Source organism: Hipposideros armiger, unplaced genomic scaffold, assembly GCF_001890085.2.
Source record: "Hipposideros armiger isolate ML-2016 unplaced genomic scaffold, ASM189008v1 scaffold_19, whole genome shotgun sequence".
In the NCBI taxonomy this organism is placed as follows: Eukaryota; Metazoa; Chordata; class Mammalia; order Chiroptera; family Hipposideridae; genus Hipposideros; species Hipposideros armiger.
In genome coordinates this window covers 2,020,287-2,035,579 of record NW_017731369.1, presented here as the reverse complement: position 1 = coordinate 2,035,579, position 15,293 = coordinate 2,020,287, and the positions used below count along the sequence as shown (strand labels likewise).

At 37.7% G+C, this 15,293-nt stretch overlaps 1 protein-coding gene across 1 annotated transcript in view; it reads right to left on the bottom strand.

Moving 5' to 3' along the window:
- Nucleotides 1-1,247: 1,247 nt before the first annotated feature.
- Nucleotides 1,248-15,293, bottom strand: part of GAN (gigaxonin) — a 62,441-nt gene continuing 48,395 nt past the window's right edge. Inside the window, exons 8-11 of the mRNA XM_019634768.1 lie at nt 14,956-15,092; nt 14,575-14,703; nt 6,542-6,651; nt 1,248-6,453 (exon numbers count right to left, since the gene is read on the bottom strand). Of these exons, the coding sequence (XP_019490313.1) occupies nt 6,272-6,453; nt 6,542-6,651; nt 14,575-14,703; nt 14,956-15,092 (558 nt within the window). The 3' untranslated portion in view covers nt 1,248-6,271. The remainder of the gene's footprint in view (nt 6,454-6,541; nt 6,652-14,574; nt 14,704-14,955; nt 15,093-15,293) is intronic.

The following is a 15,293-nucleotide window of genomic DNA, read 5'->3' as shown; positions in this document are numbered from 1 at the left end:
ATGAAAACACAGTCTTTTAAAGACTCTTTAAAGTTCAAGTTGAGTTTCAAGTAATCACTTTGCAGCAGCTCTAGGAGAATTATTGTTCCTCCTGATTAAAAGTGCCTATTTAAAAAAAAAAAGGAAAATATGCCTTAGAGAATTGTATTCCTCAAGGCCGCTTACTGCTTGCTTCCAGGCTTTTGTTAAAGGACAGAATGTGTTGAATTCTTCTAAATTGGCAGGGGATCAAGCACAACACTACATAATGAGGTAGCTGAGAACAGAGTTTTTCCTATAAACACAAAGAACAAGGGAATAAGTGCATGTAATTCTCATCCAATTAAACAGGAAACATGATAAAGCAAGCTACGTATAGCCCTATTTAAACTAAGTTCACTGGTTTAACTTGAAAAAATATAGCCCAAGGTTCTAAGGGTACAATTTATTTATAATTGATGAATAAGCACAATAAGAATAAGGTACTTAAAAATCTATGATTTGTACTGAAATGCTAAAAAGCAAGCTCTAATAAATATGATTCACCAACAAGAAAGCAAGATGAACCTACATGGAATTAGGGTCTGAATAACTTGAGGTGGCTATTTATTTACACGGGTCCTATTAACTGGCTCATTTTCTCCCATTTCATCTTATAAAGTATGTGCCAGATTCTGCAAGCTGCCACCCTCCTCCTCCTCGTAACTTGCTTAATTCACATCACAGTGATTTAAGAATTTACAACAACTTTGTTGGGCCACGAGGACATTAATATCAAAAAATATAATTAACCCCAATTTCAGCTGAGTAGCAATTTAAAGATTAGTTTTTTTCTACAAAATAAAAAAGAGAAGGCAACAGACATTTCTCACTAGATAATTATGCAATGTTGTTGTAGATATCTGACTTATCTAAGATTTTGTTATTAGATATTTGAGAGGGAAGGAGTTTAAAAATTCAATCACTTAGAGAACTTCAATGATAGAATTAAAAAAGAAAAGCTTTCCTCAACTGTATATATCAGACCACAGAATGAAGTCATAACCGAGTCCCTCAGATACTACACAAATGGAACTTTCGCAATGAGACAAAGTTGATATGTTTAAAATGAAAATAACAACAGACTTCCTTCTGAAAAATACAAACAATTTAAAAAGTTATCAGCTGGCTTAAAACAACAACAAATTAGAAAAAGTCTACAGTTCAATACTATTGAGACTTCACTGCCAGCAGGCAGGACAAGCTCTTAACCTAAGTTCATGTTTTTCTCAAATATCTGGGCAAGGGGTTCATTCCTCACCTTTATATCATAAATTCCTATAATTTCTGAACCAGGTATAAAGAATACTCCAGGGATTATTAAAAAGCTAGCAAAATACTTTCCTCAACATTCTAAGACACAGTTTTTTTCCCCTACCAATGACGTGTGGCAAGAAAAGGAGAAATGAAGCTTTAGCCCTTTAAAGTAAAAACAGCTTCTCTTTCAAACACAAATACTTATTACTTCTGTTCTTACAACTCTAGTAAATTCTGAAATTTCCTATAGTTAACTGACAAAGAAAACCAAAGATCTTTCTGCTTATGTCTGTGCAACTTGCAAAACACTATGTTTGGGGGTTTAAGCTATACCACAAATGATTATTATATGATTATAAAACTCATTGTATGCCCAGGAAATGAAGTGCTAGTCTGATAGGCTGAACGGTGAAGTGATAATCCAAAGGCCTGAGTTCGGCTTTTGGTTTCCATTCACATCTGCAGTGGGGAAGGAAGCTGCATCCACCGGGCTTCAAAGACAGCCGTCTGTCCAGTGGAGAGCGCTGCACCATCACAGACATGTGAGGATCAAAGCAGTACGTTCTGGAAAAGATTTTGAGCTCCACATAGAAAGCAATAAATAAAACCCAACAGGAAATGTGATCAACGTTAGTAGGTGTGCTAAACACAGGGTCTCAAAAACCCTATAGGACATATGGACACCACAGTCGTATGTCACCTATTCAGGCACTTTGCATTTTTAATTCTGTGCTAGTTTCCCACTCTAGATCATGAGGCCAGCCTATTTGTGTACAAAGTTTCTCATTTAAAATCCAGCAAAATAAGTCACTCTCAGAGAGTACTTTTCAGTCCTGTGAAGAACATCACTTTGATCACAAGCATACTATATTCATTGGTCAAGCATTTATTGACTGCTTACTGTGAGCTAAGCGCTGAGATTAGCGGATGACTAAGGCAGGACCCCTGCCCACAAGAATTTTATAGTCTAAAGGGATGGCAGTATTACATCTGCCTCACTGTTAAGTTCCCCCCAGAAATCCAAGCAGAATTCTTAGTAGGCACGCAATAAACATTTGTTGATTAAATCCAGGGCAGTCTTTTCTGTACCAGAGTCTCCTCTCTCACCGACCCCCACAAAGCTCACAGGCCCGAGGGGCAGCCACTGAAGGGTAGCCTCCCCCTTCCCTTCCATCGGGTGCTTTTTAAGGGGATCCCAGCACTTTTGAAATCGATGCAATGAAAGTGCCACCTCATTCTTTCCCCAGATCATCAAAAGTCTTCATCTGACCACGGGAGGCCTCCTCTTGAATAAAGAAAGCCACATCTGGAAGGTAATACAGCAGTGGTGGTTTTAGGTGCCCCTTGGGAAACTTTTTGGGATCCCTGGTTTGGAACATTGAAGTAGGAACCAAATGGAACCCCAGGGGACCGAGGCACCTAACATTTCTCTAAAGGCCTCACTTACTGCCATGAGTAACTGAGGTGCCACAGTGAAGACTGCTTTATCTTTACCATGTCAATATAAAGAATGTATTTCCTGCACATTGCCTTGGGAACCCCCTCCCCACTTAGAAATGATAAAAAAGGCACTTCTAAAGCACCACTGAAGAAAGTGCCATCATTAAAGTGGTAGTGCAATATAACAAAACCCTTCAATACAAACAACATACCGTCCAACACCCCCAAATGTTCTTTTTTGGTTGTTACAGTTTGAAAAATGCCTACTGCTAGCTATCAACTCCTCACAGCAAAAAAATAATGAATTAATGAAATAAACATTGAATTTAGAAATTTCTTAGGCCAAATCTTTATAGCACACCAACTACTAGGCGGTAAACATTGTTCTTAATCCCACTCCAGAAAAGAAATGCAAACACCAAGTAAAACTTACTATAAACTACGAATATATCAATATTTACACTCAACATGAGTTTAACACAGTAGTATAAACTGAAGGGCCACAGGCTCAAGAATTTATCTGAAGCACCAGGAGACAGTAATATATGTAGTTTGGAACTACAATTCAAAAAGTAAACATACACAGGCGGATTCACCAAGTCACGTCACACACACACACACACACACACACACACACACACACACACACACACACTTGCTCTCTCATCTCTTGCTTTTTTCTCTCAGAATATAAGTACTATCATGAAAGAACAAAAAACTTCATTTTAAACACTTAAATCTTTGAAAAATCTACATTTGGATGTGTCAAACAGAGAAACAAACAAACAAACCTACTTTAAAACTGTAGCATAGGAGAGATCCTTTAAATATTCACTTACTCTAACCTGAGACAACTTTCCTTCTGTTGATGGGATAATGAAAATAAATTGCACTTCCCCAAAAGGTATTATATTAAAAATTTTAAGATCTATCCTCAGCCGCCAATTCCAACATACACCTGGTAAAAGTGCCTTATGGAAAAAGAAGTATCAAAAATTTACCAAGAAAAGATGTTTCAAGGCATAAGTGGAATGTTAAAACACAAACCTGCATGAAATGAGTTAAAATTTATTTTACAATACTGAAATAATTGCGATTTACAAAAAAGGTCATGATTAATTTTAGAACATAATAAAATTAAATACATCCCTACACTTCAACATAATATTTTTATATTTATATATAGTAAAATAACTGTTTGGCACTTAGCAGCTTTTGTTGGTTATTGCATCCCATATTATGTGGCAAATTTTTAAAAAAATTCCCTAATTTCTGCAGCTACAGTGTCAATAAACTTAATTAAAAAAAGAAACAAAACACTACTTTCTAAAATGAATTGATCAAGTCATACAGGCACTGATAATATTGTAGTAGGGACCCATTCACTCCTAAACAATGAATTGTCTCCTTGGAAAGGCCTGGCATAGACTGGGAAGCATTTTAAACTTCAGAAATGAAAAAAAAAGAAGAATCGCTGATTGTCATGGCTTTAATAAGACATCAGTACCTCAACTGCAGCTTCTGAACACCAAGGTGGTGTTCTGCACAAGACATTTTACCAAAGAAAATTCACTTTTTCAGCAATTTGTTTTCTCATGTCTAATTGTAAAAAGAGTTTTCCTTCTTTGCAATAGCCACGTAGCTTGCTTTGATTAAAAGTCAGCCAAGGTATCACTGGGAAAGTGTGCAGATAACAGCTGACTGGTACAAGATACGAAAAAAAAAAAATAAAGCCAGCCTTGATTTACAGATCGAATATGATTGTGTTACATACATGTGTGGCAAGTCTGGCCTGTGCCTCTGATAGAGAAGATAAAACCTCATACCTCTGTTACCAAAATCTTCTGCTAGAATGGAGGGTGAATGTGCCACACATAACATTCTTTAGAACCCCCACCGGCAAGGCTCCTTTCTGCAATTTTTATAGCATTGTATTGACTTCTAATGGGTGTAAAAAAGAAAAAAAAAAAAAACACCGCTCACCCCGTTTTTTGTTTGTGGTGGGAAAACATAAGCAACATTTCATATGCATGTTAATAGCATACAAACATTCCATATAGGAAGTTGCTAGAAGAAATTTCTGGTCTCAAATTTACAACCAAAGGATACATTTATACATTAATCATTAAGACAAAATGTTGCTTCTTAGAGCCATATTTTAAGAGGAAAAAAAAAAGCTGTAGAAAACAATTAAAAATGAGGACTTCTATATTAAATTGATTAGAAATCTGATATTGCATAAAATTCAAATTATAAAGTAATCAAGCACTTTGAAGTCCCTAATTTTACCCTAAGGTAGTATAATTTGAATGAAAAACAAAATATCTTACAAGATAAATGCTAATGACAGATGTTTTTCCCCCAATGGGAAATGGGATAGAGTGGGTTAGCATGGGAATGAGAGATAGGAAAGAAGGAAAAGATTAATTTGCTGTACTATGAACAGAATAAAATTAAGCTGAGGTAGTTTATTCTACCAGCCAAACTTTACTTGTAACGTAATTTGTCTAAACTCTTACTAGTGAATGGCATTGAGAAAATTCTACTACAAAGACTAGATTCTTAACACGTTTGCATTCTAAGATAAGTTTTCAAATCCTAAACAGTAGTAAACAAGACTTTGTGTGCTTTCAGATTATTTAAAAAAGTTTTTGATCCCTTTGTATTTTATCTGGACTTTTTTTTTTTTTTTTTTTAAGTCACTGCAGATCTTCATTATGTCTTACTCAGGTCTTTCTTTTATAAAATCTCCTACTCGCTAATATCCTCGTATTTACAAAATGGTTCTGATTAACTGGAAAGGAAGAGCGGCACTGCATGGGATCCTTCACAACTCCAAGAAACTACGGCATGACGTACCTTAATCTAAATTAACACAGAAGTTAGCAACTTCCTTTAAAGTCACACGAGGGCTGCAACCTGACTTATTCATTTACTGAGCCTTTACTAAGATAGAATGTCATCGAAGAGAAATTTTATCTTAGTTTCATCATAATACAGTTTAAAAAAGATTCTCAGCACAGAGTACTAGGAGTAAATGGAGACTAGCTGGCACACAGTCCAATCTAACATTTTAGGCACAAACCTTGATTTGTTGGGCAGGGTTAGGCATATGTCCTCCCAAGTGCAGTAGAAAAGCAGTCTTGGTATGTTTGGATATGTTGATTTGCATATACGGATTTTTGTTTGTTTACCAAAGCCAGGTACACAGCAGTCAGATACGAGTTCCCTTCAGGGAAAATGCACCTTAGTATTTTAACTTCAGTATTTTACACTATACCGATTCCCACTTCCCTCTTCCTTTTGACATTTACTAGCCTCCATTTGTCTATAGACACCTCTAACTGGAGGACTGAGTCCTCCCAGGTAGTTTTTCAACAGTGATGTGCTCTCCCAAACAAGAGCCGAACTCAAGCTTCTCAGCGTTAGAAAACCACTAGAGTTACCATACGAAGGCCGCACGCAGAGCAAGTTTTGCTGCCATCTCTGTTCCCCTCACGTAAAGCCATGTCATGGTGCACTTGGTCAGGAGCTCTGCTTCCGCTCTGCTTCCTCTTCAAGGTGAATGAACACGGATACGGAATAAGCCTTGCTGAAGCTGCAGGCGGAAGAGCTTGCAATTTGCAATACGTAAGGCTGCACACCCAGTGCGGCGAAGGTCGGATGGAAGGAGTGGTTTAGTGTGGTGCCAGGTGCCTGTACTTCTTTTAAACTCACGCACGTAATCGTAATTGGTACCTAAACCATGAGAATAAGCAACGGTGAGACAACATGCCTCGGAGCCACTAGGAAACAGTTCCGGCAAAAATCACTGTAACATTCTTACCTGTATCAAGATCTCCGATAACATAAATACTGGCTCCTATGGGTACAGCTCCATAAACAAAAGAGGAACTGGCGGGGATGCATAAATTCTGGTCATTTAGATAGATCCATCTGAAAACAAACAGACCAAAACTTGGTGAGCCTCCAACAGAACTAGGCACCAAGCCAGTAAATCCCAAACCCACACTCTACTTCTGGGTCACCACTGATTACTGTCACCATAGGTATTAGTTTTGCCTGTTCTAGAATGTCATATATATATATTGAATCATAAAGAGTATGCACTTTTCAACCTGTTCCTTTTGCTCAGCACAATGTTTCTGAGATTCATCCATGTTGCCACCTGCATCAATAATTTGTTTCTTTTTATTTCTTAGTAGTATTCCATTATATGGATACACCATGGTTTATTTATCCATTCACCCGCTCATGCTCATTTGGGCAGCATCCAGTTTTGGCTATTGTAATAAAGCTGTTTCGGACACTGGAGTACAAATCTTTTTTGTAAACTTATGTTATAAACTTGCTTGGTTATATGATTAAAGGTATAGTTCACTTGACAAGAAAATGCCTCACTGTATTCCAAAGTACTGTGCCGTTTTGCATTCCGTTTAGCAATGTATGCGAATTCCAACTGCTTGGCATCAGAGCCAGCTCTTGGTACTGTCAGGCTTTTTTCTCTTTTATCCATGTTAGTGGTCTGAAGACTAATGATGTTGAACATCTCTGCATGTGCTTATTGGCCATTTTATATATCTTCTTTTGTGAAATGTCTGTTCAAAGATTTGCTCATTTTTAAAATTGGGTTTTCCCTTTCCTTATTGAATTGTAAGATTCTTTATATTTGTGGATAAGTCCTTTGTTAGATACATGTATCATGAATATTTTTCTCAGCATGTAGATTGTCTTTTCATTTTTAAAAGGGGGCCTTTTAAAGGACAGAAATTTTTCCTTTTGATGAATTCCAATTTATCCTTTTTTTCCTTTTACAGTTCATGCTTTCTGCATTTTTCTAGGAAATCTTTACCTATTCCAAGGTTGCAAAGATTTTCCTTCTATGCTCTTTTCTGAAAATGTCATGGTTTCAGCTTTTACATTTACGTCTCATGATACATTTCAAGTTAATTTTTGTGTATGGTGGGAGGTAAGAGTCAAAGTTCTTTTTTTTCCATATATCTAGTTGTTTCAGCACCATTTGCTGAAAAGACGCTTTTTTCCCCACTAAATTGCCTTGCCACTTGTGTTGAAAACCAGTGTAATAACCACTAAAAGGGTCCAACGCTCCATGAAGGAGTGGTTGATTCCACAGCTGAGACAGAAAATACAAGATGAGCCTGGAGCATCTTGTACTGCCAGATAGAAAGTGCTTGAAAAAGGATGGGCGTGTCAAAAGGACAAAGGAGCCAATACGAAGTAGCTCCCTATGGCCAAAGCTGGAACAAACTGAGCAACAAAATAATGATAGTATTAGATGTATAACTCATAGACTAAAATAAATATCCATGGAACTGTATATAAATAATTACATACATTTAAAATTAACAGGGAGAAGCGACAGGTCTTCTTTTCAGAATTCCAGTTAACAAATGTAGAAGGAATGGGGGAAATAGAAAAATCACCATTAGGCCAACCATAGTAATAGCTCCTAGAGGCTGGTCCACCGATGGGTGCTTAATTAGTGGTGAAAGTTTGAGGAGAAACAGTATGTATGCATATTCTCAAATTCTTTCTTCCAGGATAGTTATTAATTACAAAGGGAAAAATAGTAACTTTACAGAGGAGAAACCCAACAGACACCACTTTAACCAGGTAGTCAAGGTCAGCATCACCAGCAATAAGATATACGGACATCATGTCCTCCCTGACGTGCAGAGAAGGGTACAGCATCACCTCTGTGGTATTCTTGCCCCAAATGCCCAACCACATCCTACTAATGAAAAATCAGACAAACCTGAATTAAGAGACATCCTATAAAAAACTGACAATTCATCTTCAAGAGTATCATGAAAGACTGAGGAACCGTCACAGATGAAAGGAGACTAAACAAATTACAACAACCGAGTGCAATGTCGGATCCTGAATTGGATCCCGGAGCACAAGGAAAAAGGTACTGGTAGACAAGCTGGTGAAATTCAAATAAAGTCTGTAGTTTACTTAATACTATTGTACCAACATAAATAATCTGGTTTTGATGTCCCTACTGTGGTTATGTAAGATGTTAACATGAGAGGAAGCTGGGGAACGGCTATGGGAACTCTACTTTTGCAGCTTTTCTACAAGTCTAAAATCATTCCAAAATAAAAGTTGGGTGTTTTTTGGGTTTTTTTTTTTTTTTGCTTAAAAACAAACAAACAGACAAACTAGACTCCGCTGTGTAATAATGTTCACTCGAGGTAATTTGACCAATTTCCCTTTAATAGCTAAAGGCACAACCAGGTCATAGTAGACCTCAGTCAGACCTCAGGAGTGTATCTAAACCCTTGAGAACTCCCAAAGTCCAGGCCGACACTCATTACTGGAATATACAGGTGTATGGGCATTGCTCCTGGTATCTCTAACTCTATGCTACGACGTGTCCTAAGCCACTGGCATACGTCTAGAGCATCTCGATGCTAAACACAATGTAAAATTATTTCACTAACAACAGCACTTTTATTTCAATGAACACTCTTCCCAGATTGTTATAAAGTAGTAACTTCCATAGTTTGAATTCTAAGAAACATGGAAGCAAAATAATTTGTCCAAGTTCCTATAACAACTCAGCAGTAAAGCTAATATAAGCTGCCATATTTCTAAATACCTTCATCTAACATGGATTCATCTAACATCCTAATGTTGACTGGTATCCAGCAGTTTGCTGGGACTGGGAATACAGGTTGGTACCTGCCTCCAAAACGCCTTTAATTAATAAGAAAAGCGAAAAATCCAAGAGCTTTTATGGAAATGTGAAAACGAGGTCCTGTATAGGCCTTTGAAAGAAAAGTGTGAAAATGTCAAACTACAATAACTGACTTATTCACGTTTTATATCTTCAGGGCTAAATGTCAATAACTAAACCCTGTCATCTAAATTCTTCCCAGGCTCTGAATCAAACAAGCTCATGAGAATCCTTATGCCTTGGCCTGCAGCTGAAATGTACCCGTGAGACCACCCCCAATGGAGACACACACAACTCTTCTGAGAAGCCCATTAACAGGGCCATGTGTATGATCACCAGTGTTAACTGGTGCTTCTAAATCAGGACTGACTAGATTTCTGACTAGATTATCTACTGAAAATGCACAACAGAAAACAATGATATTTCGGAATACTTTTGTAGAGTTGAGAATGTAACATAATCCCTCCCTGGACTAATTAAATAAAGCTGAAGAAACTATGTGGATGGGCTACCAAATCTGGTCCAAAGCAGATCAATGAGTCAGAGTTCCTAGGTTTCAGCAAAATCATCCTAGGTGATTTTATACAGTGCCGAGGCTTCAAATGAAAACTAACATGAAATAACTTAATTGGATCATGTATGTAGCTGCTGCTTATAAAACAGTTACAAAAGGCATGTGGTTTTGCATTTCTTTCTCTATTATTTATCACCTCATTGACCTTGGACAATTTAGCTAACCCAGTCTGTTTCGTTATCTGTAAAGTGGGGATACCAGACACCATCACCGCCCTCAAATGAGTATAGTGAGGATAAAATGAACTCGCCGACATAAAGCATGTTGCATAGTGTCCAGTACACGGCAGGCATCATTAAGTGGTAGTGACTTTTGTAATGGACAAAGTATTATTATGCCTTTAGTCACAAGGTTCTCAAACATGGGCTTATCAGGACTTTGAGGCTACAACGATACATCCTTTGGTAACTCAGAATTAAGAATGCCCCCTGAGAACAGCACTTTAAAATGTAGCAGGGACATAGCAGTGAGCTTCAGGAAAAGCAGGGCAGGAGGGGAAAGGCAGGCAAGGAGAGAAGGTGAGATGGAGGGAGGGAGGGAAGGACGATCAACTCAGGAGCGAGAAGGAAAGAGGGAGCTTCAGGGACGTTTCTGCTTTTAGGGAGGACGGAGCTCTTAACAAGCTGACCCTCCTGTGAGGAGCAGCTACACACTCTGGAGAAAATAAAACAAACAAGTGCCTGAGGGCTCTGGAGTCTGAGCAAAAACAGGCCGACATGGGGAAAGTTGAACAAGCATCCCACACGGAATGTTTTCCGTTCTTTGATAGCTTTATCCAAGGACAGGTTGAGGGTGGAGGCTCCTGGGAGCTGAAAGCCTGAGAGAAAACCCTGCCATCTTTCGGGCCACTGGAATCAGGAAAACAGAGCATCTTGGAGTAGCCAGGATCACCGAAGTGTGTGTGTGTATGTGTGTGTGGGTCTCAGAAAGACGAGCGGTAGAGAAGAACCCCTAAATGTATGTGTATCCACTTATCTCAAGTCTTTGACCCCGGAACCAGGAATGCTTATAACTAAGGCTTGAAGAGCTGAACTGAGACGTGAGCTGCCGCCCGCTGCAGGTGTGACAGACAGCTTGCAATCTGAGTTTCACCATGTCTACTGCCTGCTAAAACTCTCGGAGCAACACTGAAGCAATACAAGAGAACTCAGTTCACAATGCCCAGGATGCAATCTAGGATTACTCAACAAAAGAAGAGCCAGGAAAATGAGAACACATTCTCAGGAGAATAAACAATCAACAGATGCCAATTCTAAGATGACTCAGAAGCTGGGATTATTAGGCGGGGACTCAAACACAACTACCATAACAGTAAGGGATAGGATAATATGCTTATGATGAAAAGATAGGAGACTTCAGCAGAGAAATTAAAAAAGAAATTCAAAATTTTACCTGAAGATGCAAGGAAAGGGAGAACAAAATAAACCGTAAGTAAAAGAAAACAAATAACATAGGCAAGAACAGAAGCGAACGAAATGGAAAAAACACGCAGTGGAGAAAATGAACATCAACAGCTGGTTCCTCGGGAAGATAAAGGCAGTAGCAGGCTTTGTCCATAGAGGACGCTGGAGGACTGCAAGGCCTGTCCCTTTGCTAAATACCATTAGCTTTATTCCGCAAGTAAGGGGAAAATGTGAAGAGTTTCAGCAGGGGGATGAAATGATCAAAGTCCCATCCACCTTTCAAAAGCACAAGTAGGTGAAATGTATTAGAGAAGACTAGTTAGAAGGCTAGTGACACTGCACATAAGAAGGAGTGAATGCACTGGGGTAGGAGCAGAGAAATAAAGGTGGGTAAATGTGAAAAATATTACAGTTAGAAAAAGAAGATAAGACTTGACAACTGATGAGCTGTGAAGGACAAGAAAGAATTAAAGATGACCTTCTTGGAGTATGGACGAGTGGGAGGATGGTAGCACTCGTAAAAGGGGCATGAGGAACAGCAATGGAGACAGTGTCATTCCAGAGAGAGTAAGTTGTTCCTACGACTTGGTATCACTTATGGCAATTTCTTTGCTTTCCTTCAGTTTGTTTTTAGTGAGAAACACAGAAAATAATAAAATATGGCATTTTTCCAGGAAAGTTTTAACCTAAAAATAGGGAACAAAGGCAGGAAAGACAAGAGATTACTTAACAACAATAAATGGTTTCCAATCTAATACAGATTGCTCATCTGGCAACAGTTTCCAGAGAATGCAAATATAACATACTTGGAAACATCTGACCTTTTAAGAAATAAAAATATGTTATTTTCTTTCTATAGATATTTATGGGAAAGCCTATATTTTTAAGGCAATAGAGTATGACAGCTGAAGAAGTCGTCTCTGGGGCCAGAATACCCAAGTTCAAATTCAAGCTCTGCCACTTGCTACCCTGTATGTCTTCGGACACATGACTTAACCTCTGTGTTTTGGTTTCCTCATAAGTAAAACAGGAATAAGAAGAGTACCTGTATCTCAGAGGGTTGTTGTGAAGATTAAATAAGTTAAGTGTGTTAATATATGACAGCTGGTGTTACAAATGTGTTTAGTGTTATCTAAGCAAGTAAGAATTCTATACTGTAGACCCTTAAACAACCTGAGGGGTTAGAGGCACCAACCCCTCTACACAGTAAGAAATCCACGTATCATTTTTGACTCCCTCAAAACTTATTAATAGCTTACTGTTGACCAGAAGCCTTACTGATAACATAAACAGCTGATTAACACATATTTTGTATGTTATATTTTGTATTACATATTGGACTCTAACAATAAAGTAAGCTAGAAAAAAGAAAACGTTATTAAGAAAATCATAAGGAAGAGGAAATACATTTACAGTACTGAACGCATTTATTAGGAATAATAACCCACGTATTAAGTGGACGTGCACAGTTCAAACCTGTGTTGACAAGAGAAATTAAGCTCTCTTAATTCTATTTACAAACATCAGAGAGTTTAGAAATAAGAAAACTAAAAATACATGAATTTTATTTTAAATAGTAAGGAGGGAGCAATATTCATGTTAACAGTTATAAACTGGAAGCAAGTAATACACTTATATTTAAAGCTTATCAACTATAAATATGAAACAACCTGATAGAAATATAAAGGTTTTAAAATTTGTAGCATATCAAGGGTAGACTGAGAAACTTTACAGACAGATTTAAGTCTTATACAATCAAAATAGGGACAGAAAATGGTAAAATCATAAGCAACCTTGATTATTCCAGTAAGTGAATTATAGCTTTCTAGCTTGTATTGTCTAAACAGTAATACAGCCATTATGAAAAAGGCTTCTATGTATCAATATTTCATCAGAAACCAAATACACTGACCACTGCTTGTTACTGAAGTTGGGCAAACTGTCTCAAGATTCATTTGGGCAGGAAACTTCGTACTTTGGACAGTCAGTCCTCATCGTAATATATTAAGAAAGAGAAATGTAGAAAAGTCTTTGAAATTCTGCCCTCAACCGCACTATAGCAAACATACTCTAAATCGTTCTCACACTTTGTCTAATAAATTTTTCTAAGATAGTCTACCCCTGTAATTGAAGGGGGGGAAAAAGGCTATACAAAGATTCTAAATTTAAAATACATTAAAAGTTAGGTTACATTTATACATCTTTCAAAAATCTTGATAACTGCTCATTATTTGCCCTAATCTAAAATAATACAAAATTAAACATTATATTATGGCACCCCCTTCTGGTAACATGATTGAAACACCAGCACAAAATGAATTTCAGCATGGCAGTTTCCCTGTAGGATTTGAACATATTTCTGCACTAAGAATACTGTTTAGTGTTTCCTACAATAAACGTGTGAGAGAGGGGAAGAGGGGAGGCTGGCAAGAATGTTACCTACTCTACAAAACCTCTACGGCAGACTGCCAGAGGTTTTAGGAGTCTCTGACACCACACTTCACCCATTTCATCAGCATTTTACTGAGTGTCTAGCACAGGCCAGTTACAGTGCTGAAGCTAGGGCCCAAAGTTGGCTGAGTTGGACTTTGCCCTAATGGAGCTTATGGTTAACAATTACAGTCCAAGAGCGAGGCATGTAGTGTGAGGGCATCAGACTGAGGACCTAAATCAGACCTCTCGGGAGTTTTAGAAGAGGCCAAATTAACTGGATAAATAAGGGAAGGGAAATTTTAAGCAAAAGGAATAGTACAAAAGTACAGAGCTGAGATAATCAAGACACGTTTGGGGGAAAAATACCGCTCAGTGTGACTCAAGTGAAGCATCTGGGTCGAATAGTAGCCGAATGAGTAACAAAGGCCATATCATGAAAGGCCATATATGGTAAGTTAAGGAGTTTAAACTTTTTCCTAAAAGCTATAGGGAAGCAATGAATGATTTTAAGCAACTAAGTGTCAAGGTTTGATCTACATTTTAGAAACACTTCTCTATGGTTTTCCTCTAAGTTACCAATACTTCTGAAGTCACTGAATCAATAATACAGTATGTATTAGACATATCTCCTAAATAGATACATTAAATGAAGTAACTTGAAAACAAAACTAGACAAAGCTAAAACATAACTTTGAAAGAAAAAAAAAAGTTGCAGAAGCTATGTGCAACCATTTATAATTAATTACCTTTTAAACTCATCATGGTAGAATTCAGACTTGCAAGTTACCATCTCACTACCCTGGATGTCCTCGCGACTTCTGACTCCCCCAAATACATACAGTTCCATGGCAACTCCGCAGGCTACCGCTCCAAATCTGAAATGCCACACAGAGCATATTAGCTGTTAGATTTACAACTCATGACTCGATTCCCTAATTCCTCTTATGCTTGTTTTAACTCTGCAACATTCAATGTTTGGTGAATATGTAGGTGTTCCTTTTTCAGAAAATTGATTATTCATTTAATTGTGTATAAACCAAATGCCAAGTCAAATAAAAGGTTCAACTGAAAGAAAGGAGGAGCCAGGTTCAGGAGGATCTATAAAGTCCATATGCAAGTTCCTTCACCTTCTCTCTTTTAACGGACATATAGCAGTCCATTGCTGGGTCCTTGGGTCATAACATTCCACAGATTCAAACAGTTTTCCATATGATCCTCCACCCATGGCATAGATTTTCTTTTTCATAGATGCATAGCAGCCAATCTGAAAGAAGAAAGCAACAGTGGGGGAGGCAATGTTTATTATTAAAGTTAGACGAATAAATATTAAATTGTCTAGAGGATATTGTAAGGTATTTGGAAAAGGATTTGATTCCTAACAGTAAAATAATGGTGCTTTCCAATATTACAGCACAGCACTTTAAAAGTGAGAAGAGCAAGGTAATACACATATTCTTAGTCCTCC